We start from the raw sequence: 22,357 nt of genomic DNA on the forward strand, positions 1-22,357 counted from the left end.
TGGAAACACGATATAACAGAATTCCTCCCCATATACCTTCCTCTGGCTTACTCTGGGGCTCAGCTAATAATCTTGCAGCCTTGTAGCTTCAAGAAACCAAATGACAACTTAAAAGTTTTCTCTTTATTGCATTCATCTGTTATGCTGGGATGAGGAGCAGCTCCTTGTGATACACTTGGAATAACACATCTGCTGCTGTGTTATTCTATTCTGTGTTACATCCCAGCCCCTTCCCTTGCTTTCCATGGCAAACTAGCAACAGAATGACAAATAAAGCCATGGCTGCCATTGTCAGTGCCAGCTCCTTGTGCTGCAGGCTGGATGAAATACCCACACAATCATGGCGCCATCCCATATTTATTTAAAAATATTAAACTATTTATAATGGAGGGGTCATCAGCATGCTGCATTCATTAGCCAGGGCTCCAGGGAAGAGACAGCAGCATGGAAAGAACAAACAGGCTCTACAAAAAAGGAGCAAAGAAGCATCCTTTGGAAATGTCAGTGCTGAGCAGCAATTAAAACCAGCAAAAGTTAAAATACAAGGAATTCCAATACGAGTAGCAGCAAGCCAGTCCTGACTGGCAGGGAACCTGAAGGTGGGATTCCCATGGATGTAAGGGTGGATGGTAAGGTCTGTGCTGCACAGTAAAACATGAATGGATTTTCTTTATAAAAAGAAGAATTTAATTGCCTGCTTTTGTGGAGTGATGGAGGCAGGCAGATGGTGGAGGGACACAGGGCTGGGTTCATGCCAGGGTTGCATCCTGCAGGATGCTGAGCTTCCCTCCAAACTGTGAGAGAGAAGCTGCACACAGGTGAGTGTGAGGCTGCTGCCAGGAGCAGGCTGGAAAACATCACTTGAGGGGAAGAGACTGCTCTGCATGGCATGGTGTGAGTCCAGCACTGGCTCAGGCTGCTCAGAAATGGCCACTTGACCTTGCAAAGCACTTCGGGGCATCTCAGGGCAAGTGGATAAAGGGGGAGTGGGGAATGTGCTCTCTTGTGGAAAATGTTTCTGAGCAAACAGGAATTTGTCCAGTAACTCCATTTGAAGTTACTCCATGCTATTGCAGTGATTTTATAGCTCTTAGTCCCCCTTCACTCCATCTCCCACTGGAATCTGTTCAGGGGGGCTGTTACACCTCGTGCAATCCCATCCCTGGTGATTTTGCATGCAGAGAAATGCTACTGTGATCTTGAAGCTCACAATTAGGATAATGAACTGAAAGAGGTCAGAAGAGATGAAATATTCATCTTTGGCTTGCTATGCCCTTTCAGGAATTAATTTACATTGGGCAGTTATGTGGTACTTTTCCTTTTATGTTTTCTTTTCTCATTCTTTTTTAAAATAGACATGGATCACATCCAAAACCCAAAGTGCTCAGATGGGCTTTGGAGCTGTCCCTGGCTCTTTATACTCCCCATTTTCCAGGCTACCTTCTGAAAATGTGTTTTTAGAGGTTTCCCACTCCAATTTCCCTGTTACCTGCCCACAGGATTTTAATGTTTTTAGTGACAACAGAGTTGCAGCTGGTGCAAAGTGGCCAAAATAAAACCAAGAACTGTATCTTTCCTTCCTTTTCCACCTCCCTGATTTCTGCCTTCGCTCTTTCTTCCCTCCTGCCCTGAAACTCCACTAAAAATTTCTCAGCTTTTAGCTAGTCCCTGCAGGCACAGAAGGAATGATCCTTAATTCCCAATTTCCATTCTGCTGCTGGTCTCAGGGCTTTTTATTTCAATGCAGAATTATACGGAAATTCCTTCGGGGACTTTTCACATCCATATTTCCTTGTAGCCCTGCTGCTGAATCATCTAGGAACTGAAACTTGCTTGGCTGGAGAGCAATGTGTTTTTATAAATTATCGACATGCTGAAATTGGCCCTGGTCCAAGGCAAGCCTTCTACTTTGCTAATGTGCCTTGGGTCCAATCCCCATCACATTGAGGAGGATGAAGATGACTCATCTCCAGCCGGAAAGGCTGGATCTAGGACCTAGTGACACATATGGGAGGTGGAAACTGGGAACAGATATGCCAGGAGTGGATCTGTAGCCAACACAGAAGCTGCAAACACAACTCTGTTGGTTCAGATGTTGTCTCCAAAGAGTCACTGGGGAGCAACAGCTCCCAAGAGCAAGTAATTCACTGCAGGAGCTCTGATGGGCTTGTTTTTCCCAGTTCTGGATCTCTGCTGGGCAGTGGACCGTGTCTGTCATTGTACAACACAATTCTCTTTCCATGGATCCAGATCTTCACCTAAAAGCTCATTTGATTCAAGTCAGGAGTTTTAAGACTTTATTGTACAGCAATAAAAAAAAAGAAATGAGCCTAGCAGTAAAGGGTGTTGAGGGATGTATGGAGGTACGGTGTCCATCCATACGTGGTGCTGCAGGATGGATTTATTGCCCAGGGTTTTGCGCAGTGGTCTCGGGATTGTGGAAAGCTCCATGACGTCATGCTGAGAACTGGGACTTGGGCTGTTCCTGCTGTGTGATGGGAGCAATATCCTGATTTATCCCTGCCTGTGACAGGTCTGGCAAGCGGCTGTCGGCAGAGCCGTGCCGTGGATGCCGTGACCTCTGTGGGCAGAGCAGGAAGGTGGAGCTGCTTCCTCTCCCAGCCTGCCTGCCAGGGACATGATTCAGATTTTACAGCTAATTGACTGCACTGATCTTGCTGCCAGAAAGGGATAATATTCAATGAGTCGCTTGTCTTTCAATAGCTGCTGTCCAAAACCCTGCATGCACCTTATAAAACCAGTCCTGTGACTTGGCTGCCTGGTTGCTCAGGGGCACAGACTCTCCCAGGACCCCCCCTTTTTCTATTCCCTGCTGCCCTGTGCCCTGCAAGCAGTGCCTCACCTGGGAGGAGCTGGTGGCTGTGTGCTACAGGACCCAAAGACAGGATTTGATGTGATTGCCCTGTATCTCTCTGTTTCTGATTAAAGCCTTGCTCCACAGAGCCTAGTGGAGATTAATGCCATCAGCCCCTGGCAGCAGGAGGAGATGGACTCTAAGCCAACCAAAACTTGCTGGGGCACTGGTCTGAAACCCCATTAGCCCCCATTGTGCTGAGGGTGGGTATTTTTGTGGACAGCCCTGAGCTTGTAGCTGGAGGGCACAAGATAAGAAGCTCACGTGGCAGACAAAAACCCCCCAGCCCATCCACCACTGAATGCAGCAGAGGAAGGAAATTTAGGAAACTTGTAAATACCACACCAAGGAGGCCAGCATGTGCTGCTGCTGCTGCTTTCTCCTGGGCCTGCTCATCTGCCACCAGAGTTTATTTGTTAACATTTCTTCTCCCAGCAGAGCTATTACTGAGCCAGCTTTCATCCCTGCCCATGCTGGGGAGCGATGCCAGCTCCAGGATACAGCCCATCATACTTTCGGGATGATGCTTGGAAAACACAGAGCAAACAATGCAGTAGGAATAACTTAGCCCACATCCACTCTAGGAGAGCTGTTCCCATGATGTTTGCTCAGCCCCTGACTAATTTAGCACACAGGATGGGCTGGCAGATTATGCAGCAGACGCGCTAATTCGGGCCTGCAGTCCATGTGAACGAGCGGCCAGACAGACCGAGACAATGCGAGCTAATATTAGGACACCAGGCAGGGAGTCAGGAATCCCAATCCCACTGACCTGCTCCCAGGCCCCAAATCCCTTTTTGGAGCTGTCTGGAGAAAAGGAGCATCTCCCTTTATGTTGTTGAGCCGGGTTAGCCCTGGGAGCCGTTTGTCCCAGCCAAGGCTGCTGGCTGTTACTCTGTATAAATAGTAATGATGAGCGTAATCTTTCCATAGGGGGTATGGCATGGCGGGGTAGAGCCTCGTATCGAAGCTGCTGCTTTTGTTGGACCAAGCTCAGATGTGCAGGAGATGCTGCTTTAACATAAAGATGCTCTTGTGGGACCAGGGAGCAGTGAGCTGGTCGGGGATGTTTCTGTGAAGATACAGCGTCAGACGCCGCCATGAATTCTTCTGCATCAGCGCTTCAAAAAGCAAGACTGGGGTTTGTGTATCTTCCAAATCACTGAGTGGTATCTCGTGGTGTGCTAATTGGCTCTGCTCCTGAGAATATTTGTGTGTGCTCAGCCTTACACATGTGGCTTGTCTGATGCCTGTAAATTACTCTCACGAGCAAAGTACAGCCAGGCCCCAGATGGCTGCGGGATCAGGCTGTGCTGTCTGCTGCTGCCTTGTTTCTTCTGCCTTTTGCCAGGATCATAATTCTGACCCAAAGAGGGATCTCCCAGCTACTCCTCACCATGAAGGAAAAGCCTATCAATACTGCTCCAAAGGAACTCCTTTTCCAAACCTTCAGCTTGTCCCATCACTGTGCCTTGCTGCTACATTTTTATTTATTTATTTTAATCTTGCTGAGGGTACTTGGACAAACCTTTTGTGAGGATGAAATCAATTCCCTATTACATAAATCTTTCCTAAACTCAGTGCTTTTTATGAGAGAAAAGTGATTCTTGCTGTTTATTCTGTATACAGAATTGTTATTGATATTTTGTGTATTGATTCTTTACTTTTGAGAAAAACAAACCTTTTCAAAGTTGAGCTGGTGGACAAGATACTGCACTGATACAGCCCCATGTGCCAGTTAGTTTTGGGAAGCTGAGCCTTTGTGGCTAGTTTTATTTTCAAACAAAATCATGCGATTGACAACTTTACCCAAGTTGTTTGAACCAAACTTTGCTATGGGGAGAAATGAGTTATTCCCAGCTTTTTCTTCCTGATCTTTTTCCATATTTAAGCCATTAGATTTAATACACATCCACCACAAGGGACTACCAACTTACTCAGCATGCAGCATGTTTGAAAAGCTCAGACTTTGCCTTTTCTTTATGGCACCATAAAGACTTAAAGCAGAAATCTTTCCTGATGCAGCTTTAGTTCTCAGGATTTTTATGGGGAATGAATAGCAAGTTTTGTGTTGAAAATACTTAGGGAAAATAGAAAGGAGAGGACTGGAGAGGTGAGGCAACAAGGGAAGGACAGGGAACAGCATCTCCATAAGCCTCAGCAGAGCAGGGGTGGAGTTTAAGGATGCAGTGAGGCTCTCTGTAACTCAGAGGGAACAAGGAGGATAAGAAAGGAGGAGAGAATGAGGCTCTGGAGCTGAAGTGAGTTTGGGTGAGTGCTCGTGCCTTGGGCAGTTCCTTGAGCTCTTGCAGCACAAATCAGAGGTGAGCCCTTTTCTTTTTCAAGCAGCAGAAGAGGAAAAGTGGAGGTTTATCAGCTGAGACAGGTGAATTGGGGTAGCTTATCTTAGCAGGACACAGCTAGTGTCTACTGACGAATCTTTGGTAACTCATATGGAGACATTGAAATAGCAAAAAAAAAAAATTAAGAAAAAACAAGCTTTTTTTTTCTTTCATTTGGAAATACTCCTGTGGGTACCTCCACTCCAATAAAATCTGTCCCAAATGGAAACTGCATTGACATTTCCTTTTCTTTCAGAAAGTTGAAACATATGGCAGGCTTAGCTTTCCTTGCAAAGCCAATCTGATCCCTACTCTGACCAAGAGGCTTTGCCTGCTCTGTGCCTGACTTCAGAGCCTTTCAAGCCTGGTTCCCTCCCTGCCAAAAGCCCCACCCACAACAATCCTGGAACAGCACGGCTTCTGCAGGGAAGATATGCCTGAATGAAATGAATAAACCTGGGAATACAAGTGCTAAGGACAGTTAATGAAATCTACAATTTAGAATTGTGTTGGATTTTTAGAATCGTGTTTTTTTCAAATGACTGGGCCCCTTGAGGCTGGCATCTTCACTTCCAGGTGGTCACTCTGACCCTTTGCTTCCACCCAATAAGCTCAACCACATCCCAACATACCCAGCCCATTGTGTGTTATTTAAGCCATAGGATATGACAGAGCATGTTTTATGGAGCCATTAATTTATGCTGTGGGTGACTTTAACCACCCAAGAAGTATATTAATGGTCCTATAAAATACACCCCAGAGTGTCTTAATATGGTTATGAGATTGATCTTCAGCTTTTTATTTCACTATGTGTGATATTATTGAAATAAATTGTAGAGGAAGGTGACATGAAGTCCCACTAAGGGGTGAGTTTACTTTTCCTTCCCAGCATCCTGTGGTCACAGAGTCACTCTGAGCCAGCCCTGGATGTGACTGCAGCCACCCTGCTGCAGGAGGCTGAAATGTCCTACACAAGGGGCTGCCTTTTGGGCTGGACCTTGCTGGCCCAGCTGTGCCACTGACCTTAGGCAGGATCTGTCTGTGCTGGCTGGTCAGCAGCTTTAACCAGAGCTTCTCATGTCCTGACACTTGGAAGGTTTTCTGTAAATACAGGGTTTGCTCAGTACCTGGAGTTGGGTCATCTATTGAATTGTTTGCCAAGGCCAGGACTCAAAGCAGCACCAGCCCATCTCCTCCTCACTACCAGAGAGCAGTACCAGCCTGCTGAGAAATCCTGGATGCTACAGAAAATTCTCCTCCAGTAAGAGTTAAATGGGATTACTATAAAAACAATTCTTGTTAGGGAAATAACCACAATACATGGCTTTCCTACTGACAGATTCTGGTAGTGTGAGTGTGCCAACAGGAAACTTCAATGTCTGAGAAACTGGATCTTGTTTCAAGTCTTTCTTCTCTCTTTTCTTCCAGAATCTATGTGCTGAGGCTTTCAAAACCTTGAGGCCTATGATATCAAAGGTTTGGGGGTTTGGGGTTATTTGGAAATTAAGAATAAATTCTGCTGTATTAAATAAGCTGCACTTTCATTTGTAGTCTTAATCATTGTCATCTATTTTATGTGCTCTGGTAGGAGTACATGGCTGTGAGCTGCCATAAACCCACAACATTCTCAGTGACTAGACATGGTTTTCCATTCCAAAAAAAGTAAAACTGTGGTTTCCTCAAGTTTCAGTATGAAAGCTGAGAGAATGAGTTGATGCTTGGGGGAGCTTTGACCCATTTTAGAATCCAGGACACAGCACGAAATTTCAGAGACATTTAAGACCAAGACCATGGGTCAATATCCTATTTGAAAGAACCATTTGAGCTGTTATGTGTTTGTAGAAGGGCCCAAAGCATGCAGAGCACCTTCTGAAGGAGGAAGAAAGCACCAGCCTTCTCATCCTAACAAATTAGAAGCTGCAAATGCATGGGCCAAAGTGATTGCAGACAAAAGAGCAAGGGAATCAGGCTCTGCTGAAAGGCCTGAGCCCACCCAAATTAGTTTTTACAGTGCTGTCATGGCTGTGAGCTGGTAAAGAGCATGCAGACCTGCAGGAGAGGAGGCTGGAGCAGCTGCTGCAGTGAAGTGGGATGGCTGCAGTGAGCATCCTCGGATGAGGAATGTGCCCTGAGCTTCTCCCTGCTCTGTGTTAATGCTCAGCTGTCCCCCAGGTTGGTGCCCTGTGAAGATTCCTTAATTACTGTTTGTGAAGTGCTTAGAGACCCTCACAACAAGGAGATACCATTATTAGAACTGCAGTTGTTAGAGATGCAGACAGTCTGTTAATCATTAAATCCATCCCCTGCAAAGGCAGGACCACTGTCCCCTGGGAGAGAGGCCAGGCTCTGCGATGAAATGCAGTGCCAGGTTTGTATGGAGTAATAACCCAATTATCCATCAGCTGGTGTCAGGGACCCTTCTGGGCAGGAGCAGCCTGGCCATGGGTCAGGGGCTCAGTACTGTTAAAGGCTGACCAAGGGCTTCCTTTAATAGAGGTGGTTGGAGCAGCTGTGCTTTGAAATAATCTCGTTGCAGCAGTAAGGTGCTGGGCAGTCACAGAGTCAGCAATCAGGACAACAAAAAACCCTGGCTGTATTTGAGCTGTTGCAAGTGGTGCCAGCTTCCAGGATCTAGGGTTATCCAGATTGACCACCTGGATGCAAGGAGGGGATAAACTGGTAGGAAATTGGTCCAGGAGAAAAAACTGAAGTGAAAATCTGAAAATGAAGATAAAGTTCTGGTTGAGGTTTGCTGGTTTTGTTAATTATCAGCAAGAGGAATTTTGGGAACACAGTGGCCCAGACATGAGTACAGCTCACACTCATTACAGTTGCAGTGTTTGTAAGCAAACTGAAAAGGGCCCTTGGAAGTCTGTCATCTCATAAATTTTACTATCAAAACTTGTTTTTCTAAATAGTCTTTTTCAAACATTTTTCCATGAGGCATGAGTAGTTCTGTAAGATCTATTCAGGGCAACCACAGCTCATGTGGTACTCACATGGATCCCAGATGATTTTTAGCTTAGCAGGGCTGTCACATAAGACATCCTGCAAAATGATGGTGATGAAAATACGTCACACCCAGCTCTCGGCTGTGAACAAGGGGCTCCCTGCACCGTGAGCTCATGTGTGTGACACAACTCTCAGCCAGGGCACAGATGAGAGAGAAACCCTTCCCCACAAGTCTTGTGGATCTACAGACCTCTGGAGCATTGGGATCCACCCTGATGACCAATCCACTCGTTACTGGTGAAGGCACAATAAAAAGTGTGCTGTCATCCCAAAAGTGACAAATTGGGCAGCTGGTTACTGAGCCAGCAAAAGCAGATGTGAGGCAGTTATTGCTGCTCAAACATAAGGGATCAGCATGGCTTTAAGGCTGAAAACAAAGCATGAAAGTTCCAAATGGAAAGAAAACTCCTGGAAGCAAATGAGGGCTAGACACAGCAGGTACACTGAACTTCATGAGTCCACTTCTACCCAAGAAGGCAAGCTCTGCCCCCTCCTTGGAAGGACTTTCCTGAGCCCTGGCAATCCCATCTGCTTCCCATGGAGACCTGGAGAGAGGTGCCTGAGGCACAGGGGATGGAGCTGACTCACTGCTGTGCTATGTGACATTGGCCAAGCCTTCCATTCCCCTGCCTGGAGGTGGCTGTGCCGCTCGGGCTGGAGACCGCGGCTGCAGAGCGGTGTCTGTAGCCCTACAGAACGGCCAGATGAGAGACCGCAGCTGGGGAAAGGAGTGCTGGAATGCGGGGGGAGGGAAGGACAGGCTGCCCTGCTCCATCCGGGACAGGTGCAGGGGCAGGGAAAGTACCCCTCTTAGATCTGGGAGCTAAGCCTGGCTGCTCAGCTGGGCCGGCATCAGACGGTGTCAGGCTAAGCTTGTCCCCAAGCACCGATGCTTTCCCAGCCTGCCGCCTCTCCCGCATCGCAGATCTCGGCAGGACGCGCTTGGCTGGGAGGATGCGAGCAGCGCTGGAACTCCGCGGGCTGTAGTGTCTGAGCGCACATTAGGGCAGCACAGCGAGCCAGACCAGACTCTTTGTTTCCCTGTGTCACTTCTCAGTCCCGATTAGCAGCAAAATAGGGCACGCACACATCTGACAACTGAATTCCTTGCTGGAAGGGGTTCGGTCATGCATAAGACGGCTCAAAATGAGGCCTGGCTTTCAGGTTTGGAAGCATGGAGCATGACCTGGAAGGGACAGCTGGTACGTGCGCTCTTACTTTCCTCTTTTGAGTTTTGCACCAGTTCTGGGTAACTTTGAAGAGTTGTGAGCAAGGACAAACAAATGGATGTGTGTCCCTCTCCTCAGCAGCCAGACCTCGCTGTTAGTCTGTCCAGCTTCTAAACAACTGCACGAGCACAGGACAATGTGAGAACATTATTAATGCCTCAAACTCGAGCGCTCAACCAGAAAGGAGCACGACTTTCACTCAGCTTTGTGCAAGCACTTTGATACCATTTTAATGACGGGCTTGTGCAAGTTTTTCCTCAGGACTTGTACTTTGTGTCCTGTCCTGTAACAACCACCTGGAAAGCGCAGGTGAGAAGTGATTGCAGACGTTTGCAACCGGGGAAAATCCTAGAAATCCTCCCGGGAGAGCAAAGATCTGCCATCCCTTGTCCCCTGGAATATGAGCATCTCCGGGGGCGCGGGGCACAGAAAGGGGATTCCTGCAGGGGAGGTCACTTCGGGAAAGTTGTCGGGAGCGGGGAGGAGCCGGGGCCGCACGTGGGGCGGGGGGACCGAGCCGTGCCGGGCCGAGCCGAGCCGTGCCGGGGGCGGGGAGCGGGGGCCGAGCCGTGCCGTGCCGTGCCGGGGGCGGGGAGCGGGGGACGGGCCGGGGAGCGGCCGGGGGCCGGGCCGTGCTGTGCCGGGCCAGGGCGGGGATCCGCTGGGGGCCGGGCCGTGCCGTGCCGGGGCGGGGAGCGGACGGGGGCCGGGCCGTGCCGGGGCGGGCCGTGCCAGGGCGCCTGCGCCGGCGGCGCGGAGCGCGGCGGAGCGGGACGGACCGAACTGGAACAAAACAAGCGGCGCTTTGTATCGCCTGAGCGGCTCCGCGCCCCGCGCAGCGCTCGCGGAGAGGGGCGGCAACACCGCACGGCTGCCGGATTTGCTTTTTTTTCCCAGCGCTTTTGAATTATTTTTAATTTTTAAGTTTTTCTTTTTACTACTCGGGGAGAAGGGACGGCGCGGAGGGGCGGGCGGGAGGCGCTGCGCGCCCTCCGCGGGCGCGGAGCCGTGCGGGCGGTGATGGCCTGAGCGGGCGGCGGGTCCGCGGCCCCTCGCACCTGCCGGGCGCGCTCCGCGGGCGCGGAGGGACGCGCAGCGCCATGTCGCAGGTCGTGCAGAAGAAGAACCACTGGTCCAGCCGGGTGCGGCAGTGCGCGCTGACCCGCGGGCCCGGCGGGCAGCTGGGCTTCGCCCTGCTGGGCGGCGCGGAGCACGGCGAGTTCCCGTACGCGGGCGCGGCGGCGGGGGACGGCGAGGCGGCGCTGAGCGAGGGCGAGCTGCTGCTGGAGGTGCAGGGGGTCCGCGTGTCGGGGCTGCCGCGCTACGACGTGCTGGAAGTGATCCGGAGCTGCAAGGACCCCATCGTGGTGAAAGCCGTCCGACAAGGTGCGAGGGGGACGCGGCGGGACGGGGGGGACCCGCTCCGCGCTCCCCGCGGGGGATGCGGGGCTGGGTGGCCGCGGGCGAGTGCGGCGCCGGGGGTGGCGAGCATCACCCTGCGGAGGCACGGACACGGGTACCGATGCATCCCCGCGGGTGCGCACCTTCTGCGAGGGCAGCTCCTCGTCCGGAGCCGGCTGCAGCCGCCCCGCAGCCCCTGCGCTAACCCAGCGAGCAATTGAGATTCTCCCAAAGTACCGCGGAGCCGCCAGCGCTCCCTGCGGGAACTCGGCTTGTCCGGGCGAGCTCGGTGTCCGGCTGACACTTGGAGAGGATGAGGGAGCTTCGCTGCTGGGGGAATGGGGCAGGGATCCGCTCCTCCAGCAGCTGAGCATCCCTTGGAGCTGCGGAGTGTTTAGTGGAGTCTTGTTCTGAAAGTGCAGCGTGTGTTTGCCAGCGTGGGAAGAAGAAGCTTGGGCCGTCCTGCATCTTCCCTCTCTGGCTGCAAGGCTGCTCAGATTTCCCTTTTTCCCCCCTGGTTTGCCTTAGGTGAGGGCACAGCCGTGCTGCCAGCCCCGCAGCGCACAGGTGAAGGAACAGACAGGTAGCTCTCCCGTTTGGCTGAGGAAGAGGATAGGAAGAGTCCTCCCATGCTGGATTAAAAAGATGCCACTTCACATCCGTGTACACTCAACAGTCGCTCAACAGGTTAGCTAACAGGCCTGGCTGATGGGCTTGTGATTTCCAGGGCAGGACTTCAACTCAGTGCCAAAAAAGTGTTGGTGCTGCCGCAGCCACCGAGGCAGGTTGGATGGGCAGGAGGAGCAGGACTGCAGCTGCACAGCCGGAGGTGTGAGAGGTGCAGGAGCACCCGGAGGTCAGCTCCAAGTGCAGGAAGGAAGGGAAGTTTTCTTCGTGTTGCCCAAGAGATTCCTTAGGGGGAAGTTTATTTGTCATCCTAAAGGTGGGGGTTTTGCTCTGCGTTGTGGCGTGAGGTTTTTTTCTCTGTACTTCGTTCAGCCCAGCTGGTAGCTGCAGACAGGATTTGTGGCCAGCTGGCAGGACTGTCACCTGAAGTGTTGTCCCTGGGCTCGCTGATGACTGAGATGAAGGGCTGCAGGTTTCACGGGCATCCTCCAAACCTGGGGAGCCAGAGCGGATCACAGCGATGGGGAGTCAGAGAGCAGCACCTGCCCTGGAGCTCACCACCAAAGAAAGCACAGAGACTTGTCAGTCCCTTCCAGGACTCTGTAGAAATATTCCAGCAACACTGTCGAACTCCAAAAAAATCCCAGTTTTCCTTAAATAAATGCCTATTTTCCCTACTGTGTTCACTTCACTGGGAAGTGGTGAGGGAAACTCAGCCTGCTGGTTTCCCTGCCCAAGTGGGAGGGGGAGAAAAGCATGAAGAAAAGTATGAGGAAATTAGGCAGAGGGTTTTTTTATGTACTGATTGTTTTAGCAGAAGTATTGAAATACAGCTTGTGGTGTTGCAATGTGATCAGTGTTGGGTGAAGGCAGGTGTGTATAAAACCCTTCCCGACCAAACAATTTGTGATCAAACTTTTGTTGTTTGGGAAACATGAGTTAGTATAAATAAAACATGTCCTGGGAATAAACTGAAAATGACAGAACTTGGTGGTAAATGTGTCTCAGCTCCAGGTTATAATCACAAGAATAGGCTGATAGCTGAGTTTTAGTGTGTTGGTTGGATTTACCTGGAAAGTGGGAGAAAAGGTTTTGAAACCATCTGTAAATCAGGGCAGGCACTTAAGCCTTGGACTGTTCCCATCCAGAGCTGAGAACCAAGCCTTTGGTTACTGTAGGATTGTAGTTTCCATTTTTTTCTTTCTTGATATTTTTAAAAAATGCTTTATTAGCCAAGAATGTGGAATAGAAATAAATATTTGGTTTTTAAATCACTAAATATTTCTGTGGTCTGGAAAGCAGTTCCCTGTGCCTGTCAATGATAGCCTGGCATCTGCTCTGCACACTGCTCTGTGCAAAGCAGGGATCTCCCTCATGTGTCAGAATCATAAGCATAGAAAAAGAGAGTATTTTAATTAAAATGCATTACTTCTGTGTTGATTAAAAATCTGATTATGGAAATGTCGTTCAGCAGGAAGAGTGTGGCACTAGAACAGACAGCAAAGGAGTGTGCAGATAAGATTGTAAACATGTTTTTAGCTATGATTTTCCTCCTCCTCACAGTTTGTATTCTTAACTGATTGGTGCTGAAGTGCTGGGGCAATATTAGCCTGGAAATGTATACTTTGTATTGCCTGTCTGTTTTGTATGACATTTACAAGGCTGGAAAAACAGGAAATTTCCTGTAAGTCAGTTATCTGCAAGCATGAGCAGAGCAAATAACGGTTCTGACCTTGCACTTGGTGCAGGAGACTGGGATGTGAAATGTAGGTGCCATAGGCTATGCATGGGCTTCATTATTAAACCACTGTTTGCACACTTAGAGGTTCATGTGGAATATTTTTTTCTTGCTTTTATGAGTGACAAGTTTGAAAATTAAGTAGCAAAAAGAGGAACCTCTCTGAAATCTCTTAATGGGAAAACTGGCATTTGTATTAAATATGGCATTTCTTGGTCCTTTGCTTACTCTGAGAGGGAGAATGAGGAAGGCTAAACAACTTTAATGGTGCTTTCCCTTCTTTTTCCCCTTATCCACCCTTTTGCTGTTACATTTGGGAATAAAACTGTACCACTGTAGTTGCCTGTTTTGAGGAGAGAGAGAATCTTGCTACCATGCGTCTTAGTTACTTTCAGAACTGTCAAATGTGTGAAAAAACCTCAGTTAACATGTAGTGCTTTTATGACTGACTGTTTCCATCTTACATCTGTGCCTAAGTTCTGATGAAATTGGCAATTAACTTCTGTGGAGTTAATAAATGCATTTTTATTATTGCTTGGTCAGAGAGTATGGAATTAATAGATTGAATTATAGGAGCAGTGGTCACATATTCTAGTGTAAAGCTGGCATTGCCTTTACATAGTGATTTCCCAGCTGTACTGTGAATATTGTAGCTTCCTTGAATACATTTCACATTTGTCAAAGTAGCTCACTTAGATAAATTGATAATTGATTGCATTGGATAGATCAGTTATAAAATTGGGCTGACCATTTCTTCTCAGGTCTTGGTTAACAGAGTCCAGCACAATAGAAGAGAAGTTTATTGTACCATCCTCCAAAAGAGAAGAATTAAGACTGTGTCTATAAAAAATGGACCATATTTTGTTTGAGGCAGGCTATCTGGGTTTTCATTCTCCCTCAGTGAGAGATGGGCACATTCAGAGAGGTTTCCAGGTTTTTTTTCTCCTTGGTGCCAAACCACACCAAGCCAGATGCTTGGTATGGGAAACTGTCAAAGTTCATATGCTTATAAATTTATTTTTAAATTGGTTTTTTTAGTTCTCATTTCAATGCTTTGCTTCCTTAAAAATGTCTCAGAATCCCAAGCTCCTAATGAGCAGTTGCTTTGAAAGCAGGAGGTGCTGAGAGCAGTTCATGCAATTAATAATTTTGATAGGACTTTGCAGCTGGGATGATCCCACGGTAAGGAGGAGTTGAGGGTGCTGGTGGGTTTTTTTTAGCCTGTACAGGGCAGGAGCAGACGTGATCCCAAGCAGAAACAGTCACTGTTTACCCAGTGCTATCAGCTGCATTTGTTTCTTTTCAAACATTAACTCGACCCTAAGATAAATTCTGAAATACAGTGCAATGACTCAATGCTTCAATGTCAGGCTGGCATCTGCTATACATGAGATGTTAAACTCAGTTACATTTATTAATTTGAACAAAACCAGCTTCTTTCAAAAACTTTGTGAGAGCTGGTATTTGCATGTTTTCCTTTTATTTCCCTGAGAGAGCTCATGAGATAATTTCTGATTGTCATTTTGGGATTATTTTGTAAAACGTTAAAAAAAACAGAAGGAAGAGTTGATGCATTCTGTAAATTCCTGCATGTTTGGTGGTTTAGCAAGCCCAGGGAGGCAGAGTGTCACTTTGTAAGTGGTGATGCTGAACATCCCATGCTCGATGCCTGTGCCTGGCACTGCAGAAGCCCAGCAGTGAGTGCTGTGCCTGTGTGGAGCAGAGCTTGGGGTTGATGTGCTGGGCCAGCAAAGGGAGAGGCTGTTTAGAGAGAGTTCTTGCTGTTCCCAGTTTACCTCTGCAGCATGAGCTCCAAAAAGTATTTTCCTTCAGTCTCTGCTAGCTCAGTGCCAGCTGAATTCTCTCAGTCATTTTTCCATCTGACCCAAATTCTTTTTGGACCCAGGTGGGTTTCAAGTGGAGAGAAAGAAATCTTGTCATCTGAAAACCTGGGAGATGTTCTTGTATTCTAGATTTATAAGGCCTATTTTCAAATCTGGCAGTTGGAGTAGTCCTGAATGAAATGTAAAATAAAAAAAGGCAGAATGTCTTCTTCTCTCACTTGGAGCATATTTTGCTACAGATCAGTAGTCTTCTTCCTTTAAAGAAGTATTTAAAGAAGTACTGCACTTACTAGTCATGAAATGTGTATGTCTTGTATTAAAATACTGCCTTGAGGAAGACCTTATCTTTACTGTGCCTGAATTCACAGTGTAGAACTTGGCAGGATTTAGAAGTTGATCCTGCTGGTGGCAGAGCAGCCATCCATCCTCTCCTGAGCCACGGAGTAGCACCCCAGAGATGGACAAGAGAGCCCAAGAGCCACGTTGTGCCTGTTATAAAAATTTCCAGGAATTAATGTGATACTTTTAATGGCATGAAAGGGGGTTATGCATGCCACAATAAAGTTAATCTTTCCATCCATTGAGATGGGACTCCTGGCTCCCTCTTTATGGCCAGTCAGATCACAGAGCAATTAAATCACAATTATGGTCTAATTATGAACAGTCATTCAACACCATTGCAAAATAAGATGTTAACACCATCCTACATGTTGTTCCATGTTTTTAAGACCCAATTACAACTCCTGCATGAGTGAATTATTGACCTGCTATTATGAGATTTAAGATTCATCTTCCATGTTAGAAATATAAGAACTTTTTTTTTTAACAGGTTTGAAAGCCAAAACAGCAGTGGCTCCTTGAATTCCTGGGTTTGAGATTGTCATTTTCTTCTGGTTCAGCTCAGGCTGTGATCATTCATGCATCTCTTCTGGCTGTTCCTGTATCTCTTGATCTGATGCCTGAGAAACACACTTGCTCCTTTGGCAGTGTATGCTGTGCAGGGAAACATTTGCCCCAGGGCAGCTGCATTAAGGTGTAAAGATATTCAGAGCAGCACTTTTGTGGCTGTGCAGAACTGATGATTCGAGCCCTCTCTCATTAGATTTCAGCATGGCTCAGTTTGAAGTAATGTGGAAGCTGAGAAGATGCTGCTGCCTCGAGGGCTTTTTCTATTGCATTAGCAGGGTCTGAGCTGTGGGCAAGGGCAGGATCTTTGGGACCTCTCTTGAGGTTTTTAAAAATAATTGGCCAAGTTTTTTATTTGCATTCCTTTACTTAGCTCCAGACACAAGCTATGCCTGCTAGTTATTTCAGGTGTTTGGGATTTTTTTTCACACTTCCTCTGACTTTGACTGGAACTTGTAAATCAAGGCATTTGGTTTTGATCTTTGTGTGCTGCAAGTGACTTAAATTTCTTGGTGAAAAGCACAGAGTAGTGGTTCTGTAAGAGCAAGTGCTGAGAATTTATAGGAGGACTATGAAGAATTTGAGGCAAAACGTTAGCTGAAGGTAGGGATCCTTGCTGTGAGTCCTCAGTGGTGCTTGGAGGGCTGGTACTCAGACTGCTGCATCCTGTCTGAGCTCCTTCCAGCTCCACATCCCAATTCCTGGAGCAGCAAAATGCAGATCCTCCTGGTCCATATTTCTCCAGAGCTTTTCTCTAGCTCAGCTGTGGAAAAAGATTTATTTTTGCCTTTGAGAAACTGAGTATGAAGTGACCTTTTTGCACCAAGGGCACAGGACTGGGTCGCCCCCCTGATCTCTGAAGATCTCCTCACTCCCTGTCACCAGAGGCATCTCCTGCAGGACAGGGGAAGCAGCAGCAGCTTCTCAGTGCTGAGTGACAGCACTGCTGAGCCTGCAAGAGCAGCTCCTGCAGAAACATCATTTTCTCCACTCTCATCATTTTCTCTGTCTCTCTCGACACTGATGTTTTGTTTCCTCTGTTGATGATTTGGGCTCGTGCAGCCTGGCTTGGCTCTTGCACTGGTTTGACAGGTAGGGGCTCAGAGCTGCCAACCCAGAGAGATCCACACAACCAGTGCCTTTAATCAGTGCCTTTGATGGCTTCAGTTGGGGCTTCCTGCAAGGATCTGGTGTTGGGTAAGCCTAGGCTATCATGCAGACTTTATCTCCTGATCTGGGAGAGCTGTGGAAGGGGCTGCCTGCTTCCAGAGCAGTTTGGCAGCTTTTACATTGTGCTGGTATGTTGGAAGATTGGGATATTTTTTTTTTTTCCCCTTAATAGTAATTTTTGCTTTTCCTTCTGAACCAAATAGGTGAGCTAGCATCTCTCTTGGTTCTGCAGGAGCAGTGTGACTCAAGGTAAATGGGATATTTTTGTTGAGATCCACCCTTCAGTTTCCAAAGGTCACACACTCCATCCACCCTTCCTCTTGTGACATTTTAAATGGTTTCCAGAACTATTCCACTGCTACAAACTGGTTTGAGCATCATGTTCTCTGTTAGTCCCCAACCCTGACTCTGGCATCATTTGTGCTGAACTGTTTTGTGTTATTAATATTATTTAGACCTACAGTTGTGGTTTTTTTTTGTTTTTTTTTAACTGCCCCTAGTAGACCTTGGAGAAACAAACCGATTTTTTCTTCAGATCCTGATGTTTTGGGTTACATTTTTACATGCTTGGCTTTTGGCTAAAAACTGTTCCAGTTTTTATGGTTGTGAGGGTTTGTATCGTAACTTAAAAGAAAAATAAGTTTTCAAAAATATTTATTGAATTTCATTAACTGTCCCTTATTAGACTAAACAATAATGCTTACTACACGGTGTGAAAATAATGCAAAGTGCCCTGTCTTCATAATGGAACAGGAAATCAAAACAAACAAAGCCTTTGGGATGACTTGCAGAGTGGAACAGATGCCCTTACAATTGCAAGGCATTTGAATAAGGAATCAGTTTTGCATGGTTTGCTAATCCTTCAGTAAAGAGTTCATTGTCTTGGATTACACATCTGTAATTTTGGAGCCCTCAAGTCAGTGTCTCAGTACAATTAGAGTGGGAAGAAGCTGACTTCTTTCTTCATATCCTTAATCTCTGGCTTGTTTTTAGGAGGAAAACCTCAGCTCTGGGTTTTTCATTTAGTTATTAACAAAATGCCTTTGAAAAAAGAAGCTGCCTAAAATCCAGCCACTCCCTCAACACAAACAAAGCTGGGCAGATACTGTGTACTTAAAAAAAACCCCAACTTTGATGTTCAACCTGTCTTATTCCAGTGGTACAGATCCTGCACTAAGTGGGTGTTAGACCAAACTGATGACAGACACAGATGTCTCAGAGTTTTTTGGATGAATAAGAGAGGAAAGTGACTTCCCAAACAGGCTGAACTGGACAGGTGAGGACCTGGGCTGCAGAAAAACTGCAAAAAGACTTTTCTTAAAAATAGCAGGGAACATGCCCATCCTCCTCCTTTCCCAGAGGTGCAGCTAGAGCTCCCAATTAGCAATTTAAACAGCAGGGGTACAGGTGGAGGTTCCTGGGGCTTGGAGCAATTCACTGGAGCCTTGTGAGAAGCCAGGGATGGCTGGAGGGGAGGTGAGGAGAGCAGCAGGGGATGCAGAAATGGTACCAAGAGCTGTGGGCTGGGGAAGTTTCCCTGCTCACTAGTGGAGTATTTCATGCTGAGGCTGTCTCTAAAACCAGGCTGAATGTTCTCTGCAGGACCATGGCTCTTTCCAGTCCCCAGTCCCACCTTGCTCTGGCCCCTAGAGCTGGAGAGAGACTTTTATAAAGTGTGTAGTGATAAGGGGGAATGACTTCAAGCTGAAAAAGGGCAAGATTAGGTTAGATAAAAGGAAGAAATTGTTCCCTGAGTGGGTGAGGGTGCTGAGACCTGGCACAGGGTGCCCAGAGCAGCTGAGGATCCCTGGAAGTGCCCAAGGCCAGGTTGGATTTGGCTTGGAGCAGCCTGGACAGTGGAAAGTGTCCCTGCCATGGCAGGGGATGTCAGAACTGAATGATCTTTGGGGTCCCTTCCAACCTGTGCCTCTGTGATGCAGCTTTGCTGTTGAATATTCTGTTAGGAAGTGCCTGAAATAAAACTCATGCTGCCCCAGGACAGTGTGTGGCTCCCCTGTGTGGCACAGGGACAGGGGGGACAGAGCACAGCCCTGGGAGAGCTGATCCCACTGAGCTGGGGGATGAGAACCTGCAGCTTGGCTGAAATTTGGGGAAACTGCTGCCTCCAGGCTGAGTCTCCTCTCTGCAGTGCTGCTGCCTGGGGGCAAGCACTGGGGACAGGACACCTGATGGGGCTGTGGCAGCCACTGCTCCAGCCAGGCTTTGTTCTCTCCCTGTCCTGTGGGGGAAAGAGGGATTAGTCTGATGCACAACAAAGCATCATGTCCTTCTCTTTTCCCTGGTATGCATTTTTCCTTAAACAATGAAGTGACTAATATAGAATATCTTCTCAATGTGCTCTGGTGGTGGCTTAGAGGAGCAGCCTGACTGCATGAGCAAGTCCAGAGGTTCTGCTCAGCAGGAACTCTGAGGTTCACAGGATCTGTTGTTTCTGAATAAAATCAGTAAGTTGTTTACTTACTGGGAGGGGATGGCTTGCTTTGTTGTTGTTAGATTGTCTTCTGCTGGTACCCCAGCAAACGCTGTGTGTTTGTTTGATGTGCAAATACCAAACTTGCTTAGCAATGGTGTGTAGTGTTCTGTTACTTTTGTGTAGTCTGTGTGCACTGTGGAGTCCTCCCTGTCACCTACCGTCTGCTTTTATTAATCAAGCTGTTCCCAAGTGGAGATCTGAGCTGCTAAATGCTTTTATACATGTACTGTAGCTTTCCTTTTTATTTTTTTTTTTTAATGAAGAGGTATGAGCATGCTGAGATTGTTCCCCAATTTCACGTGGAGCTATTTTTGTCTGGACTAAGCTACAGTCTATAAATCCCTCATGTTGCAGGAAGCTTTGTTTGCTACAGGTGGAGCAAGGCAATTAAACCCCTGCTGCCTGTCTCTGGCTTTCTGTGGGAGGTGTGGAACTGCTCTGGGCAAAATCCAGATGGGCACTGAGGATATCAGGGCTGTGCTGATCCAAGGGTTGGCTGCTCGTGAGCTTACATATAAGGGAAAACTTTATATCTGCACACAGCCTGCACCCAGCCCAAGAGGAGGAGCTTGTGGAAATATTGTGTCACCAATAAAAATAGTTTGAATTCTTGGGTGAGACTGTAAGAATGTGACTGGTGTGTAAATATGAATATATACATTTAACTTTTTCACTTTAGCATCTATGTTGTCAAATGCTGCTTCAGTAGAGAGTTCCAGAATGTCCTTTTCTTCACTCTTAAGTTTTCCTTTTTAATGGAAACTAATCCCACGATTTCAGCAACTCCAGTGCCATGGATTTAGCCACGAGTGCTAAAATTTGTTGTTGGCTCAGCTGTTGGGAAGCTGAAAAGGAAGAGTAAGAAACCACCACCATTATGGCTGAGAACAGTTCCCATGCCCATTATCTCATCACGAGATGCACAGGCAGCCTCTGAGCCTGTAAAAACATTGAAAATCACTGTGGTGTGTTCCTGTGGGGAAGCTGTTTCGGTGATACTTGTCCTGTAAATCATCTACAGGAACGTGTTTTGAAAGATGGTTTGCTCATGAGACCTCAATGGCTCTCAGGTTATGTGATGCAGCTGCTGAGGAAGATCCAGGTTCCCTTTTCCTGACAAACACTGGGGGCAGCTGCTACCTGGACCTTTGTCTGGCCCCTGTGAGTCATTCTGAGCGTGCAGGAGGGAAATCCAGAGTGCACCTATAAACTTTATCTCGGAAAGGTGCCCAGTTTCGTGGTGCAGAGAGGTCCCTGGCATGTTAAAGGCCATAAAATGGCATTTAGCTCCCTCATTCCAGGGGCAGGTGGCAGTTACACTTTAACACAAGGTCATCCCTTGTGTGAATACCTGGATGCATGATGTCAGTCTGTCAGGCATGATGAGTTTGGGGCTCTCCTGTGCCAGGCAGTGCACAGACCCAAGAGAGTTGTCCCTGCCCTGGTGTTTACGGGAGTGAGGGCTGTGAACAGCTCAGGTGATGGGTGAAGGGCAGAAAGCCAAGCACAAAGACTGTGTGGCTCAACAGGGATGTTTGCATGGACCCACAAATCTTGGCTTCCTCTTGCTGTGCTGTGGGGCTGTGCTGCTTCTCAGATCCTCATTAAAATGGGGGAAAAGGATGAATTGCCCCAGCTGGAGCAGCTCCCTTGTTGCATTGCCAGGTTGTCCTGCTCAGGTGGAGCTTTATAGTTTTTTTGTTTTTTGAATTTGAGCTTATAAAATTTGTCAAAGGCTGAAATTTTTATCTGCAAAAGAGATAGCTTAGGGACTAACCAAGGCTACTTTTCCATTTATTTTTGTTTTCTGTTGCCAATTTTCCAGTTGTATTAGTTGATGCTAGAAATACCCACGTATCAGTTTTTCCAGGAGCTAAATACAAAGAGGTTTTTTTTTACATAGTTCTGAGCTGGGATAGGATATCTTGCTCATATTGCAGACTGGCAAATTTGGATGTGCTGAAGTTGTTACACATGAGAAAAGCCCCAGTAAAAAAGAGAGTGTTTAAATTTAAGCATGTGCTAACGTAACACATTGCAGAGGGCTTTTCGTATCTTGTCTGTAAAAGATGCTATAATCAGCACTGAGGCTTACCTAAACCAGTGTGGAAATTGCTGTTTGCCTAAAAAAGCCGGGCAAGTTGTCACAATCCCAACATTAAAAGGTTGCAGCAGATTAACCAAAACCTATTTCCAATTGATTTAGTGTAGCTGCTGTGGAACTCAGCCTGGTCATGTCCTGCTGGGGACTGTGATGCTCTGAGTCCTGAGACCCAGTGGGTGACTTGGCACTGCATCTTGCTGTGGTGGTCCTCTCTGCTCCCCCTGAGGATGCTGAGGACCCTGGCTCCCAAGCTGGCTGCTCACAGTTAGTTTTTATTTGCTGTGTTCTCCTCTCCCTCGCTGCCCAGATGGGATCTCACCCCTGGCAGGCAGTACAGGCATTTTTCCACGGTGCAGTTGAGTTGGCAGGGAAGGTTCCATCAGCTGCTTGGCTGGATCCTGGCTCAGGATGTGCTGGATACAATAAATTCACTGGTGGATTTCTGACAAAAGAGTGTTTCTGCTGCCTGCAGCACCTCCTGCCCTCCAGGCCCTGGGTGTGTGCTCGACAGGAAGGTTCAAAACTTTTCTTCAAAAAGTTAGGGACTTTTTTTAGCAGTCTTACAGGCTCAATTAAAACTGCTGTTCCTCTTCTCCTGTATTAGTTGCAGATGGA

The 22,357-nt window shown here is 47.5% G+C and overlaps 1 protein-coding gene across 22 annotated transcripts in view; it reads left to right on the forward strand.

Moving 5' to 3' along the window:
* Positions 1-10,558: 10,558 nt before the first annotated feature.
* Positions 10,559-22,357, forward strand: part of MAGI1 (membrane associated guanylate kinase, WW and PDZ domain containing 1) — a 335,697-nt gene continuing 323,898 nt past the window's right edge. For all 22 annotated transcript variants that reach the window (XM_033071841.1, XM_033071820.1, XM_033071823.1 and 19 more), the window contains exon 1: positions 10,559-10,844. In XM_033071841.1, coding sequence (XP_032927732.1) covers positions 10,559-10,844 — 286 coding nt within the window. The remainder of the gene's footprint in view (positions 10,845-22,357) is intronic.

This window comes from Catharus ustulatus, chromosome 13, assembly GCF_009819885.2.
Source record: "Catharus ustulatus isolate bCatUst1 chromosome 13, bCatUst1.pri.v2, whole genome shotgun sequence".
In the NCBI taxonomy this organism is placed as follows: Eukaryota; Metazoa; Chordata; class Aves; order Passeriformes; family Turdidae; genus Catharus; species Catharus ustulatus.